Genomic DNA, 17,148 nt, shown 5'->3' on the forward strand with positions numbered 1-17,148 from the left:
TCCTTAACATCCTGGACACACCAAAAAAAACAAAACCAGGAGTTAGGTTGGCCTGTGGCATTATGTACAAGAATACAAGAATTCTCCTTCAGGAGAGCTTCATGTGTTAGAGCCATGGAAGTTCAGTACAATCTTGGTTAATTGAAGCACCCAGCCATTTTATGTTGCCCTAGAAACAGGAAGTGGGGAAGAACCAGGTTCAAATGCTGTGCTTCTTGCTCCTCCTGGCCCTGGGTCCTTGCCTCAGTCTTCTGCAGAGTGGAAGACTTGTAACCAAGTAGGTCTGGGACTCAGTGGACTGTGAGGCTTTTGTGGGAGGGAAGAGAGAGAGAGAGAGAGAGAGAGAGAGATCAACTGATCTGTGGCTGAACCAGAATCCTCAAGAGCCTCATGTTGCCAGGGAGCTGCAGGTGGGCAAACTCTGCCCAAGATGATATCCTCAGAACCAGCAGAGGTTGCCATTTTACACAAAAGCACATTGCAAATGAAGACTACAGTTGTGAGGAGGAGATTTGGGTGGGCACAGATTTGGAAGGGCCCAGCAGGGAGTGCCAGATGGAATTAGCAGACAAATGACTGCAAATCATTTCTAATCTCTTGGCTGAGTGGTTTGGCGGCAGAGGCAGGGAGTGAGCTAGACACCAATAATAAATACCTTGAATTTGTAGAGACCTTTTTAGTTTTCCAAAGTGCTTTTACATAACTTCTCACATTTTGTCTTCACAGCATCCCTGTGGGCTAGGGGAGAGGCAGGTATTATTATTATTCTTTCAGTCTGGGAGGTTAGCACCACAAATTGAACAACACAAGCTCCTTTTGACAATCCAGGGACAAATTTGTGCCTTTTTTGGTCTTTCCTATTTTCAGAGGTACAAAGGAGAAATCCCCCTTTTAAATAACCCCCTCCCTCACCCCCCAACCCAACCTGCTCCTTATCCCTTGATGATGGAGACAAGTGGACAGGAAGCATCCAAATCCAAATGTGTGGAGTTTGGGCTGTTAAGACATTTTGTGGGTGGGTAACTTTGGGGTATTTGCTTGCAAGTCTGGGTTAAATACCCCTTGGTTGAACGTCTGCCAGGGTTTTCATACACCAGGCTGGCTGAATTAAATAAAGTTGTGGAACTCTTAGAATCCATGTATCTAGCATGCCTGGAATGCAAATGTCTTCCTGTTGGGTTCTAAAACAGGCAAGTCCTTTTAAAGCATCTTCACTCAAATTTGAATAGAATAATTACGTTGTGTTCCCTATTCCCCAGTTTAATAGGGACTTTGGCAGATTAAATATTAAACAGTAGTGGCTAGATTATCATTGCCCATGCTGCCTGGTACCTCCAGCTCTGTTCCCTTCTTTTGGGGCTTATGTACACAAATGTACATCGAGTGCTTAATACAGTGCTTTGCACACAGTAAGCGCTCAATAAATACAATTGATAATAATAATAATAATATTAGGGGCAGGATGGGGTCAGTGCTTTCATTTTCCTAGAAAATGAAGACTGCTTATCTGCAGGCAGAGCTGAGTTCAGGGTCTGGCTCATGTAGCAGGCTCTGGGATGGAATCCCCCACAGGGAACCAACACACAACCTGCCACGTCTGCTCCCTAGTTGTTGCCACCTTGCTGCTGCCTCTTCAACTCAAGGTGTTGGAGGGAGAGGCAAAAGGGAAAAGGGTACAGGCATTGGTAGACTGAATCCTGGCCACCTGCATGTGCAGATTCCTCAAAATTACTGCTGTTTGGATGCATGCCCCCATGGCCCATAGGGCTGCTGCGATGAGTAATAATAATAATAATGATGGCATATATTAAGCGCTTACTATGTGCAAAGCACTGTTCAAAGTGCTGGAATAGCTAGCTACCAACTCAGTCGATCCAAGAGTATTATTTATTGAGCACCTGCTGTGCACAAAGTACTGCACTGAGTGCTTGGGAGAGTAAAGCTGGATTTTTGTCCTTTTTCCCCTTGTCTGCTCATTATATGCATCTTTCTAGACAGTAAGCTCAATGTGGGCAGGGAACATGTCTATCAACTCTGTTATATTGTGCTCAGTACAGTGCTCTTCAGTCAGTTGTACTTATTGAGCACTTACTATGTGCAGAGTACTGTACTAAGTACTTGGGAGAGTACAATATAACAATAAGCAGACACATTCCCTGCCCACAATGAGCTTACAGTCTAGAGCTTTCAGTAAGTGGTCAATGTATACGATCGATTGATTAAGCTAGTAAATGTGACAATTCGTTCCCTCAAGGAGCTTTCAAGTTGTTCAGGATTTAGGTTCTGAAGCCACCACAAAGTGTGGGACCCCAGAAATGGGGCATCACTACACTGTGTCATTAATAATAATAATGATGATGGTATTTGTTAAGCGCTTACTATGTGCCAAGCACTGTTCTAAACGCTGGGGTCATCAGGTTGTCCCACGTGGGTCTCACAGTCTTAATCCCCATTTTACAGATGAGGTAACTGAGGCCCAGTGAAGTGACTTGCCCAAAGTCACACAGCTGACAAGTGGTGGAGCTGGGATTAGAACCCATGACCTCTGACTCCCAAGCCTGTGCTCTTTCCTCTAAGCCACGCTGCTTCTCTGTTGGCAGCAAAGCCCAAGCAGTTATACCATATTGATCTTCAAAATCAAATGATGCATGGCTGGCCAGTTCAAGACAACATGAAACCAAGTCTCTAAGTTCTGGAGGCAGATGATGAAAGAATTCTCTCTGACTAAAAGGACATTAAGTGAAAGCAACAGATGTGTTTGTCTTTCCAAATGTTCTAGGACAATGAAAACAAATCCTTTTATCCGTGTTCTGGTGCTTGAGGGGCTTGGGGAGGGGAGCAAATTAGCATCTGTTGAACTTTTGGGTGATGCAACTGATCTACTGAATTATTGGCAAATGGCTCTTGAATGGCCAAGTTGTATGCAAAAGTCTCTAACCAGTCATTAGCCAGGACCAGAGGGAGCTTCAAGGAGGTAGCAGTGGTGGGGGATGACCTGCATCTCAGGCTTCTCCTTTCCCTACTAGGGTGGCCACTGATGGGCCTCCCAGATACTGGCCACTAAGGTTCATGTAACAGTACCCCTGAACCTAAAGCATGTCTTCTGATCCACTACATTGTTCCAGGTCCTTGTCAAAGTGGACATAGCTTCCAAGTCACTAACTTGGCAGCAGGAGCCAAGCTGGATGGAGGCTGAGCACTTGAAATATACTGGACATAAAGGCATCTGGTTCTGTGCCTGTACTAGAGAGGGAACAGACCAGTTGAAAGCTGGACAGGTGGCCACCCTACTCCCAAGCTCCCCACATGTTACTGCGGGCCCCATCTCCACAAGACACCTACCGAAAGTGCTACCCTTTGTCATCCGCCCCCCCCCCCCCCCCCCATCGCATCACATCTCTCATCCCTCTGACCCTCAAGAGACAGACACTCACACTTACACACACACTCACTCTCTCTCGTGCTCTCTCTCTCTCTCTCTCTCTCTCTCTCTCTCTCTCTATTAATACTGCCAGGGATGGGGAAGGGGAGAGAGACCCAAGGTCACCAGGCTATTGTGATTAGTACTAAATGTAGGGTGGGTGGAATATGGGGAAAAGGAGAGAGGAGGGCCAAAAGTTATAAATCTCCAGTGGCTACCAATCAATCTGAGCATCAGGCAGAAACTCCTCACCCTGGGCTTCAAGGCTGTCCATCACCTCGCCCCCTCCTACCTCACCTCCCTTCTCTCCTTCTACAGCCCAGCCCGCACCCTCCGCTCCTCCGCCGCTAATCTGCTCACCGTACCTCGTTCTCGCCTGTCCCACCATCGACCCCCGGCCCACGTCATCCCCCGGGCCTGGAATGCCCTCCCTCTGCCCATCCGCCAAGCTAGCTGTCTTCCTCCCTTCAAGGCCCTGCTGAGAGCTCACCTCCTCCAGGAGGCCTTCCCAGACTGAGCCCCTTCCTTCCTCTCCCCCTCGTCCCCCTCTCCATCCCCCCCATCTTACCTCCTTCCCTTCCCCACAGCACCTGTATATATGTATATATGTTTGTACATATTTATTACTCTATTTATTTATTTTACTTGTACATATCTATCCTATTTATTGTATTTTGTTAGTATGTTTGGTTTTGTTCTCTGTCTCCCCCTTTTAGACTGTGAGCCCACTGTTGGGTAGGGACTGTCTCTATATGTTGCCAATTTGTACTTCCCAAGCGCTTAGTACAGTGCTCTGCACATAGTAAATGCTCAATAAATACGATTGATGATGATGATGAAAGTAAGCGCTCAATAAATATGATTGATGATGATGATAAAGCCCTTTTCATTCATTCATTCGATTATTTAGTGTATTTATTGAGCACTTACTGTGTACAGAGCACTGTACTAAGCGCTTGGGAAGTACAAGTTGGCAAGATATAGAGATGGTCCCTACCCAACAGCAGGCTCACAGTCTTTTGTTGACTTGTAGAAATAGCCTCCAGACTGTTAGCAGTTGAATTCCCAAGATACTCCCCTGAGTGGATTTTCTGGGGTCAGGACTTCCAGGGATTGGTGAAGTTCTGTGTGTGCATAAATTCAATCATCAATCAATCAATCAATCAATCGTATTTATTGAGCGCTTACTGTGTGCAGAGCACTGTACTAAGCACTTGGGAAGTACAAGTTGGCAACATATAGAGACAGTCCCTACCCAACCAACAGTGGGCTCACAGTCTAGAAGAGGGAGACAGACAACAAAACAAAACATGTGGACAGGTGTCAAAACCATCAGAATAAATAGAATTATAGCTATATGTGCATCATTAATAAAATAGAGCAGTAAATATGTATAAGTAAAATAGAGTAATAAATCTGTACAAATATATATAAAAGCTGTGGGGAGGGATAGGAGGTAGGGCAAAGGGGGATGGGGAGGGGAGGAGGAGAGGAAAAAGGGGGCTCAGTCTGGGAAGGCCTCCTGGAGGAGGCCTGGTTGTCTTCCCCTCCTTCCTCTCCCCCTCCTCCCCCTCCCCATCCCCCCGCCTTACCTCCTTCCCCTCCCCACAGCACCTGTATATATGTATATGTGTTTGTACGTATTTATTACTCTATTTTATTTGTACATATTTATTCTATTCATTTTATTTTGTTAATATGTTTTGTTTTGTTGTCTGTCTCCCCCTTCTAGACTGTGAGCCCACTGTTGGGTAGGGACTGTCTCTATATGTTGCCAACTTGTACTTCCCAAGCGCTTAGTACAGTGCTCTGCACACAGTAAACGCTCAATAAATACAATTGAATGAATGAATGAGGTGAGCTCTCAGTAGAGCTTTAAAGGGAGGAAGAGAGCTAATTTGGCGAATGTGTAGAAGGAGGGCATTCCAGGCCAGGGGTCGACTGCGGGATGGGTGAGAATGAGGCTGTGTGTGTGTGTGTGATGAGGGGGGGTGGGTGTTGTATTGGGCAGGGTACCTTGGAGTTAATCCAACTGAATGGACAGAGCTCTTCCTGTTCAGCAACGTCCCCAAGGTTGATCATTTTCCAGGCAGTAGCGAAGAGGGGACAGCTCAGGGGACGAGGTAGGGTGGGACTCTGTACCCCATAGGGCCACCTCCCCAGAGACCACTCATTTGCCCCCACATTTCCTGGACCTGGAAGCCTGGGTCCAGGCTATTCACCTGCCCCATACCTTCCCCAACCCTGCTCCTAGCAAGGAAAAAAGTCTTGGGTTTTTTGCAGGGATCTGTGGACAAACAGGAGAAAAGCTGCCAGCTCCACAAATTGGGTAGGGGCTGGAGGGTATTTTCTGCTTTCTGTCTGACTTCTTAGCTAGTAAGCACTTAATAAATACCACAATTATAATTATTACTATTTATTAACAGACTTCAAAAGGTATTGAAATTCTGCTAGGCTTTGTCCTCTCCCCTGCCCCAACTCCAGCTATTGCATCCAAATTGCTCCCCACCCCTTGTCCCCGCATAATTTCTGACTTCCCTTTTCCCTGGATTTTTGCTTTTGCTATGGAATGAGCATGGGACTGATAGGAGACCTGGGAATCCTAGTGCCTGCTGCCATGAGAAGCAACATAGAATGGAACTTAACAGGCAGAATTTACCACCAATCAGATCCTTCCTGGTGAAACCACTCAGAGGAAGGGGCAGGAGGATTGGATTATAAACCATTGATTTAACTGGAGGAATCTGGATGGCAAAAGTTTCCTGGCAGTCTTTCATTTGCTGTGGGAGTTGTAAGTTATCAAGTTGTAAACCAATCATGGAAAGGTGGGCAGAGGTGGAACGTGATAGCTAGCAGCTGCTTCTCCTTTCTCCTTTCTTTCAATGACAAGGGTAAGCTTTCCCCCCACAGGAGCTGGGCCCCACCAGTGCCCTTTGGGGAAGTTTAATCCTAGTTACATCACCACAGCCCAGGTCAGAGTAGTCATACCATTGTTGGCATCATCCTTATCAATATTTATTGAATGCTTATTGTGTGCAGAGCACTGTACTAATGTTGTCCTTGAACCTCATGGCTGTGGAACCCAAATATGTAGAGTGGGAGGAGAGCAGGTAGCACTGAGGAGGGCCTCTGAAACAGGTCTGCAAAGCCAGGTTTCAAGATGGCTCTTTATCCAGTTCTTTTTTTTTTTAATGGTATTTGTTAAGCACTTACTATATGCCAGGCACTGTTCTAAACAGTGGGGTAGGTACAAGCTAATCAAATTGGACACAGTCCATGTCCCACACGGGGCTCAAAAGTTTCTAATGGATAGTATTCTCTAAAGTATAAAAAACTACCACTTGTTCACTACTAGCTGGCCCAGAATCAAATGACCCACAAAGGTTATCTTTCCCGATCGATCAATGGTATTTTTTGAGCACTTGTCTTGTGCAGAACACTGTACTAAGCACTTGGGAGAGTCAAATACCACAGAGTTGGTAGACATGGTCTCTGCCAACAAGGAACTTACAGTCTAAAGTGGGAGACATATATAAATAATTATATTTCTTTTCCTCTTCCCTCTGGAGAGGGAGAAGATGGGGAGTCATTCAGTCGTATTTATTGAGCACTTTGTACAGAGCACTGTACTAAGCACTTACTGTACAGTTTTGTGGAGGGATTTGTGGAGATCATGGAAGCAGTGGAGGAAAGGAAGCCAGGGCAGCGTATATAGAGAGGAGCCTGGAAGAGGACCACTCATAGCTCAGGACTTAGCTAATACTGTTCTGGTGGCAGCAGCTGTCCTGGACAAAAGGGAGACTGCAGAAGATGAGGAGGAAATAGAAATGAGGGAAGGGGAAAAGGAGAACTATCACAGAGGAGAGCAAGTAGTGGGAGGTGGACAGAGAAGCAGAAGGGGGAGCGGGAGCCGCAGATGGGGAAGAGGTGCGAACAGTGAGGAAGGGAGAGAAACAAGGCGGCTTGTGAAAGCTGGAAAGGGAATGGGGAATAGAGCAACATTTCATAAGCTCACAGAGTTTTCAGTTTCAGGAAATTCCTCCGCTCTCTGCTAAATTTGTAAATGGAATTTACCCATATTTAAAATAGGAAATCAGGATGTGGGTACTGAGTTTCTTCATTGAGTCATTTTCTTTTCCCTTAGATTCTTCTGCAGCTCTCACTATGGCAAAATTAGACAAGAGCCGTTAGGGAAAAGCTTCACAGTTTTTGGGCTTTGAGGTGAGATTTAAAAGAAGAAATGTTCAACCTGGCAGACTGGAAAAGAGTAGTGGAATGATATTTGTGACATTACAGGGTGGCGCCTAAGCAGATGTCTAAACAGACTGATATGAGGAAGATGGAAGTAGGCACCCCCCAAAAAAAGAGCCGGGATGCCGGGACTCTGATGGTTATACTAAGATTTTCGACTACTGGTGTTTTCATTGGTTGATCAACTATTGTAACGTTACCCTCTCAGGAGGGGAATTACACCGCCCTGCCTGTTCTTTACCGGACTCCAGGCCTGGGTGTTGGGAATGGCATTTTGAAACTTGGGGGTAAACAGTCCAGTCTGAACTTCGCTCTCTGCTTCCCCAGGTCATGAAAACCTATCATATGTATCATGCGGAGAGCATCAGTGCTGAGAGCAAGCTGAAAGAAGCGGAGAAACAAGAAGAGAAGCAGTACAACAAATCAGGGGACATCAGCATGAACCTGCTGCGGCACGAAGACCGGCCTCAGCGCCGGAGCTCCGTCAAAAAGATCGAGAAGATGAAGGAGAAGGTGAGTGGTGCTCTTGGTCCTGGGACAAATCTGGGAAACCTTAACCTGGCTGGCCCCAGTTTCCTCTCCAGCCCATGACCATGAGGGTGAGAGAATGCAGCCTGCTCTTTTAAGAATGCCTGCATGGTTTCGTGCAAAGCTATCGGGAGACTCTAGGGAGAAGCCCTCTATGCCTCTGTGGCATTCAGTAGCAATAAAGCTAGAGTGGAGTAATAGAGAATACTTCAAAGCTGATGTGATAGGGGTAATGGGCCAAATTCATGCCAGGTCAGCCCATCCTCAGGCAAATGAAGCACCTAGCTCATCACAAGATAAGCTCACAAACTTTGTTTGCAATAGTGGAAAATGGGGCTGGTTTCTCCTCACAGGAGCACAGTCAACAAATTGGATGAACATTGTAAAACATGATCCATGTGTCCTGTAATCTGCTGGATGTAATGCAAATCCAGGCAACAGGAAATTGGGAAACGGTGCGTAAGGATGATGGGAGACTTGATGAAGACATCCTCTCAGTTTGCAGCCCAGAACTGGCGTGAGCATTACTAACAGTCGAATGCTCAAGGATGATTTTAGGAAATGTAACCACAAATTAGGAAGGATGGGCTAGGGTCAGATCAGAAAGGAGGAAATAAAGGGAAGAGAGGGACGAAGGAGTGGAAAAGGGGGAGGAGACAGTTCTCACCCAATACCTCTGCAACCATGTCCTCTCCTGCTGCCTCCTTCCTCATTGTTTCCACCAGAAGACACAGTCCTGTTCATGTGGGGCCAGCTTTTCTATTTCTGCCTTCTATGCTTCTGCCTGGGTGAGCTAGTGTCTGTCTCCAGGGGGTCCTCTGGACTGACTCCAGGTACTAAAATTGCCTGACGAGCCCCAAGGCTGACAGAGCCCAAGACCTGCAGGCCTGGAAATTGCAGCCCTGGATCCACAGGTCCATGGTCTCTTGGCCATCTTAAGCCTTCCTTCTCTTTTTCCCCTTCCCCCTCTACCCTCCCTGCACCCTCCCCCTCTCCCATGGGAAGCCTCTCATCAGCTGAGATATTCATGCTTCTTCTCCAACCTGTTTTTTCTTCTTTAGTGGGAGGTGGGACAGACACTAGATTTCTGGTCCATGCTACCTAAATTGGGAATGTCTGGTCACCAATTTGGGGAATACCCACAGACTTCCCCAAAACACAAGTGAAGGGGAAAAAACTGCTTACTTAACAGTGACTAAGGCCAAGAAATCATTCATGTGTTAATACAAAGAGCTTGGAAATGAATTTTTAAAATCCCACCAATTTGGAATAGTTGAACACTCTTTGGAGATGGCATTTTGGTATTTATTTCAAATGTCATAAAGTTTTCAAAAACATAAAAGACATGAGGTAACCGTCTGATCACCCTCAGTGCTAGTAAAATGAGTCCACTATACGCTGTGTGCTCCAGAGCTTCAAAGGGACTTGGAGAAGTTGGAAAAAGTTCAGAGAAAATTGAAGAGTTGAAAAAAAGAAGATATGAAGTGAGGGTAAAAGAGCTAGAGGATTTGATCAGGAGAAAAGAGGCTGCTGGATGCCTGAATCAGGGGCAAGGACTATGTTCTTTTGAGCCAGGGCCAAGGTTATATATTTCTAGTCTAGTAGTTGGAATAGAGTTGGGAGTAAGCCAGAACCAGCTGAAACTCATCTCTGGTATAGGAAAAGGTCCCCAGGTTGGCCATTGAGGGGCACCCCCGGCCTCAGCTGCCTACTATCTTTTGGGGCGCCGGCAGCCGCAGCCTTTCCTCTTCCACTGTCATCCCCCACTCCTCCCCAATAACCCTTTGCCTGTATGCTCGGCCTCTTCAGTGGCTGGCTGTTCACCCACATCCAACCAGAAAGCCTTGCCAACTTGGGCGGTGGGGGCCGCTGGCATTCCAGACTTAAATTTTTTTTTTTTTTACTGTCAGTGCCAAACTTGAGTTTGTTCTGAGAGGATGTTGAGAGACTCCACCAATGGTATTTGAGTGCCTACTCTGGCCAGAGCCCTAGAGTTAGTTAATCCATCATATTTGTCGAGCACTTACTGTGTGCAGAGCACTGTACTAAGTGCTTGGGAGAGTACAGTATAACAATAAACAGACATATTCCCTGCCCACAATGCTCACAGTCCAGAGGGGGAGCACACCAGAGTCAAATCCCTCCCCTCAAGGAGCTTACAATGTAGCCAAGCCCAGGATACCTGCCCATTAGGCAACCTAGGAGGGAGCCTCCTGGTTGTTCATGATTAGACAAGTTAAATAGTATTTGTTTCACTTGCTCTCCTGGCCGTTTCACTGTTCATCAGTGCCTCGATCTAAGGTTGGATATGAGAAGGAGGAAGGTGGTGATGATCAAATCAGTTTGCTTTGCCCTATGTTGCAGCTGTGATAATGGATTGGCGGGGTGGGGCTCATGGGGAGGGTGGCACTGTTCATTATTGTGAGGTATGTGGATTTCATTTGTCCACACTATTGCTGTCCACTTAGTACAGTGCTCTGCATCCATTAGGCATGCAATAAATTACATCTATTGATCTTGGTGATTAAGCTGTTTAAAAAAATCCCCAAGGCAAGCAGGCAAATCCAGGAAAGGGAGCTGGCAGCTAATATGGAGTCTTCTGTTTTCTTTTTCCCTGTTTCAGAGACAAGCCAAGTATTCTGAAAACAAACTGAAGTGTACTAAAGCCCGAAATGATTATTTACTGAACCTGGCGGCTACCAATGCAGCTATTAGTAAATACTATATCCACGATGTCTCCGACCTGATCGATGTAAGTGCCCTAGCACCAGACACACACACACACACACACACACACACACACACACACACACACACACACACACACACATACACACTCTTTCTCGTGCAAGCGTGTGTGCTCACTCTTTCTTGCTCACCTTTTTCCTCTCTCAAGGCAGCTTGGAGTTGCAGATGGAGATTTGAGCAAATATACCCCCTGTACTTTTTCTGTGAAGTGCTCTGTAGTGTCAGAGGAAGCTGATTGGGCTGTTTCTTGCTGGTGAACTGGGAGCTGTTTGTTTACCACAAACGTCCCAAGGTCTGAGGGGATTTTTTTTTTTTAAACCTGGACACGGGGGCTGTGTCTGCCCACAAGTAAATAGGTACTTACATGTGTGGCTGTCATAGAAATAGTGACTGACCCTGTGTTGCAGTGACACTGCCTGGCACCTTTATCTTGGGTTTTCAAAGTCATTGAGAATGTATGCATGGGACAGACCTAACAGTATGTTGAAACATTTTGCTAGACGTTATGCGTACGTGGTCTAGTGAGAAGCAGCTAGGCCTAGTTGAAAGAGCATAGGAATAGGAGTCGGGAGACCTGGGTTTCTAATCCTGGCTCCACCACCTGACTGCTGTGCAACCTTGGGGAAGTTACATAACTTCCCTGGATCTGTTCCCTCATCTGTAAAATGGGGATTCAATACCTGTTCTCCTTTCCTCTTAGACTGTGTCCTATCTGTTTATCCTGTATATATTCAGCCCAATTTCTGGTACATAGTAAGTACTTAACTTTTTTATGGCATTTGTTATGCACTTACTATGTTTCAGACACTGTACTAAGGACTGGTGTAGATACAAATTAATCAGGTTGGACACAGACCCTGCTCACAGTCTTCATCCCCATTTTACAAATGAGGGAAATGAGGCACAGAGAAGTTAAGTGACTTGCCCACAGTCACACTGCAGACAAGTGGCAGAGCTGGGATTAGAACCCAGGTCCTCTGACTCCCAGGCCCTAGCTCTGTCCATTAGGCCACACTGCTGCTTCTCATTCCATATTTGTTATTGGTGAAAAGACAATGGGTTCGGGAATCACTTCTCAACTACTTGCCTACTCTGTGTCCTAGGGCAAGTTTTAAAATTCCTCTGTGTCTGTTTCCTCATTTGTAAAACAGGGTTAATACCTACCTCTACTTTCCTCACAGGATTTTTTGAAGATAAAATGAGATTATTGTTGGGGAAAGCCCTTTGGAGAAATAAAAAGACTGTGCAGATTCAAAATATTATTCAAAGTATTGATGAAAACCAAATTCATTAACTAATTAACAGGGGGATTTAGAATTTCAGTTGGACTTTGCTTTAAAATACTTTCTTAAGAAATAAACTAGGTCAGTTCTCTAGTGTACTTTGACCTCAATGAAAGTATCTTCTTCTAAAGCAACAATCTTGGCTGCAGAGTTTGTGGAATTCACCAAGACCCAGAGGAGGAGGGGGTATTCCTAGCATGGCTCTGGGTGTTTCTGGTGAGCCCCGAAACTCCACTCTTTCTCCATTGCTAGGCAGGTAGGTGAAGGGTAGGGGCTGGGCAGTGACAGTATGTGCATGTGTGTTTTTGTAATGGGGAGACCGGGAGAGAGAGAACTAGAGAACAGAAGGGAGGCACTGCCACTCACCCAGGAGAAGAAAGAACATGCGGGTGAGTTGCTTTCCCCACTCCACTGATCAGAGTTTGAGCACTTTGTGTATGGCATTGGAGATCAGCACAACCCTCCCTCTGGTCCAGCCCTGTGAGGTACCCTAGGGGAAAGGTCCACACAGCTCCCTCACCAGAGCTCATAGCTCCCAAGCCTTGCCTGGGGTCTCTTAGTTTTACGGGTCTCTGGCTCCTCCTTCCCCAAGGGGCTTAAGGTGGTCCAACCCCGGTCATCTTACATCTAGTCCCTTGGCAGTGGCCCCACTGGAAGGGCTTCGTAGTTTCATAAATCTGACTCCTCGTAGACCGAGCAGCATTGACAAAGTTGGGCCGGTCCTGCTGAAGGTGGGTGAGGTGGCAAGAAGGACAGAAGTTGAGAAAAAGGACAGCGGGAAGCAGCTTCCTGAAGCAGAGAGAAAACTCTTACATTCTTTCATTCAATGGTATTTATTGAGCGCTTGGTATGTGCAGAGCACTGTACTTAGTGCATGGTAGAGAACAATGCAGCAGAGTTGGTAGACACGTTCCCTGCCCACAAGAAGCTTACAGTCTACAGTCCTCGCTCCTTCTCCCAGATTTTTCTGCTGAGCAGAGCCCTTTGGTCAACACCAAAGCCATATTCCCACTGTGCAGTAGCCCTTCGTGGCATGGCCTGCAGCCTTCAAGAAAAAGCAACCCTTGCTGCAATTGAAGCTCTGAATTGCTGGATACTGCTCTCAGTCTTCTTATTTTCCTGGGAATCATTTTTAGCTTTATGTTTGAGTATTTGACAGTGCTCTCGTGGGGCTATTTTATAACCCTGGCTCATTCATTCATTCATTCATTCAATCGTATTTATTGAGAGATTACTGTGTGCAGAACACTGTACTAAGCACTTGGGAAGTACAAGTCGGCAACATATAGAGACGGTCCCTACCCAACAACGGGCTCACAGTCTAGAAGGGGGAGACAGACAACAAAACAAAACAAGTAGACAGGTGTCATATGACACTGACAAACTCCGGCAGACAGCCACTGTAGTAGTTTGGGAAGCAATTGGCCACAGAAGGAATGGCTAGCATTGGGTTAAGGCCATGCAGTGGGCATTTTTGTGGGATTGCCTCCTTGTTTGTGTGCACCTTTTTTTTTATATTTGTTACTTGTTTACTTTGTGCTCAGCACTGTACTAAGCACCATGGTAAATCCAAGATATTTAGATTGGACAAAGTCCCTCTTCTATATGGGGCTCACAGTCTTAATCCCCATTTTACTGATGAAGTAACTGGGGCACAGAGAAGTTAAGTGGTCTTGCCCATGGTCATACAGCAGACAACTGGTGGAGCTGTGATTAGAACCCAGATCCTCTGACTCCCAGGCCTGTGCTCTTTCCACAGAAGAAATGCTGCTTCTCTGGAGGCCATGCTGCCTCCCCTCCTGATTGGCCCAGGAGTCTGCCCAATTGACACCTGTAGTCTAGGGGTTCAGGCAGCTCTGTATTGGCCCCTTCTCTCCCAGCCTGCCTGCTGTTCAGACTACTGTGTGGTTTTCCAGGGTTGCCACGGGGTGGGGGTGAGTGATAAAATGCTATCCCATCAGGTTGATGAGCTTGCCAGTTGAATGATCTTGGGCAGGTCAGTTAACCTCCCTGAGCCTCAGTTTCTTCATCTGTAAAATGGGGATGAAATTCCTGCCCTTCCTCCCCCTTGGACTGTGAGCCCCATTTAGGACAGGGACTGTTTCCAACCTGATTACCTTGGATCTACTCTACCACTTTGCACATTATTGTCACATAGTAAGTTCTTAACAAATACCACAATTGTTATTATTTGACCCAGTTACTACTGTTACTACTACTACTTTGCCAAACCACACCCCACAACCCCCTCCTTCAAAGCTCATTAGAAAGCCATCACCCCTAGGGGGTGTTTCCTAATTAATTACCCCATCTTCCCAGTCATTCATTCCCCTCAACCACCCCCTCAGTACTCGTACACTTTATGTATTTACCTATTGGTTTATTTGTTGTTTATCAACTTATATGTGTTTTTTAATATCTCCTTATATTCTTTTATTGCATATTCATCAATTTATATGTTCTTGCCTTCCCCATTACCTTGTAAGATCTTTAAGAACAGGAACAGACACTTCTGCTTCTTTACAGTGTGGCCTAGTGGAACCAAGCACAGGTCTGGGAGTCAGAAGACCTGGGTTCTCATGTTGGCTCTGCCACTTGCTGTATGACCCTGGACAAGTCTTTTAACTGTTCTGTACCTCAATATCCTCATCTGTGAAATGGGGATTCAATATCTGTTCTCCCTCCCCTTAGACTGAGAGTCTTGTGTGGGACAGGGAGTCTGTCCTGATTTTCTTGTATCTACCCCATTGCTTAGTATAGTGCTTAGCCCATCATAAGTGCTTAACAAATACAGTTAGTATTATTAGCACAGCAGCAGCAGCATGGCATTAAATAGCTGTATTTTCATCCCTCTAGAATGATTTAGGACAGTCTTACTTGAAGGCAGGGGCATGGACTAGATGATCTGTTAAGTGCCTTTTCCAGCCCTGGCAGTTTACTACTTTAGTCATTTACATTGAAAATTCATTTTTAGCCGGAAGACTGCAGTGCCGATGTTTGCTTACCAACACATTGTCAAGACCCTGAGAGGATTTTGGCAGCAATTAATCCAAATCCTTCATTTGAGAATTTGTGTTGATAGAGTTTTCAAATTTCCTTCCTCACGTCAGGATCTTTTAAGGCTCCAAGACAATTATCCACAGGGACCGATTAGATTTTATAACAACTCAGTTGGTTTATAAAAATCAGTGAAAAATGTAATTGCTAATGTGGTATTCCGGGGAAATTCTGTGGGTTAGAGGTCAGGTCCCAAAACACTCTCCTCCCAAAAGAAGATTGCACAACATGGGGAACGAAGGAGACTTATAAGTATAAATAGCCATTAAAAAACCATACAACATACTGTATAGGAAATGTGAAATTTACCGGGTCTAGAGATAATTTTAGAAACACCCAAGGTCTCTGAGCTGGGTCATGGAATCTGCAGCTCTTTGTGTGTTTTCTTTTTTGAACAGAAACATTGTCTGGTCGGTAATTCAGTAATGGCTGAAACCCTTTAGGAAACTGGGTTTGTCATCTTTGTTAGTGTTGTTGGAGAAGCATTGGTGATTTTTCTCTGGGTAAAATGAAAAGCCCATGCTGTAATTGTTGTGAGATTTTTGTTTTTTGCAATGGCTGAGCTAAGAGAATGACACTGAATTCAGAATACCTTCAGAGTGCATTGTGAAGAAAAATCTAGCCAATGTCAACAAAGAGTATAGATGATTGGAGGGAAGTAGTTGGAATGAAATTTAGGTGAAGAGTAAATATGCTGAAGGCATCGTTAAAGAACTCGAACTCTGATCAAAGGTTTTGGATAATGATGAACACTAGAAAGAGGACACTGACCGATTCTGGGAAAAGCAGTGAACTCTTTATTGTTCATCGTGACGACCTCTCCCTCCTGCTAGAGCTGCAGTTGGTTTGCTTTTACACATGCAACATCTCACATTCATCCACTGCTGCCAGTAGTATACTCCTATAGCTGCAGAGGATTAAGATTTTCACTTGCAGGGTCTGGGCACTCAGCCATATCCTGAAGGATTTCCAAAGCTCTACCATTAAGGTTCTCTGTTCAATAGTTGCCCTCTCCACTGGGGCAAAGCTACAGTCAATTCTCCTATAACGCAGAGAGTTTGGTGTTCTAAAAACCTTGTGTTCAAGAAATCTCACCTTTTAGAATTCGAGCCTGGACCAGTACCAGTCGCGTGTGCAAAATATTTTTTTTCCAATATTGCATCACATTCTATCCAGGTAGGTATGTGTTGTGGGAAGAATGTTCCATAATTTTCAATGGCATTCTACCCAAAACACACAGGGAAAGCACACATTATTGATGAATGGCTATTTTGATTTCTCCTAGAAGCAGAGTGGCTCAGTGGAAAGAGCGCGGGCTTGGGAGTCAGAGGTCATGGGTTCTAATCTCGGCTCTGCCACTTGTCAGCTGTGTTACTTTGGGCAAGTCACTTAACTTCTCTGTGCCTCAGTTACCACATCTGAAAAATGGGGATTAAGACTGTGAGCCCCACGTGGGACAACCTGATCACCTTGTATCCCCCCAGCGCTTAGAACAGTGCTTTGCACATAGTAAGCGCTTAACAAATACCAAAATTATTTATTTATTTATTATTCCTACTCCTCAGGCTTAGTGCTATTAACAATTGTGCTAGTTGCTAAGCACTTACTGGGTGCCAAGCACTGAGATAATCAAATCGGATAGAGTCCCTATCCCACAGGGTGCTCACAGTCTAAGCGGGAGGGAGAACAGGTATTGGATCCCCATTTTACTGATGTGAAAACTGAGGCCCAGAGGAGAGAAATGATTTACCCAAGATGCGTAGCAGACAAGTGGCAGAGTCAGGATTAAAACCCAGATTCCCAGACCCCTCATGCTGAGGTAGCCTTTCTAGGACAACCAGCAAACTTTCTTTCCAGAGG

At 45.5% G+C, this 17,148-nt stretch overlaps 1 protein-coding gene across 6 annotated transcripts in view; it reads left to right on the forward strand.

Annotated features, from left to right (window-relative positions):
- SRGAP3 (SLIT-ROBO Rho GTPase activating protein 3) overlaps positions 1-17,148 on the forward strand; it is a 319,900-nt gene that overhangs the window by 235,856 nt on the left and 66,896 nt on the right. For all 6 annotated transcript variants that reach the window (XM_038771992.1, XM_038771993.1, XM_038771994.1 and 3 more), the window contains exons 5-6: positions 8,000-8,185; positions 10,824-10,952. In XM_038771992.1, coding sequence (XP_038627920.1) covers positions 8,000-8,185; positions 10,824-10,952 — 315 coding nt within the window. The remainder of the gene's footprint in view (positions 1-7,999; positions 8,186-10,823; positions 10,953-17,148) is intronic.

Source organism: Tachyglossus aculeatus, chromosome X1, assembly GCF_015852505.1.
Source record: "Tachyglossus aculeatus isolate mTacAcu1 chromosome X1, mTacAcu1.pri, whole genome shotgun sequence".
NCBI lineage: Eukaryota > Metazoa > Chordata > Mammalia > Monotremata > Tachyglossidae > Tachyglossus > Tachyglossus aculeatus.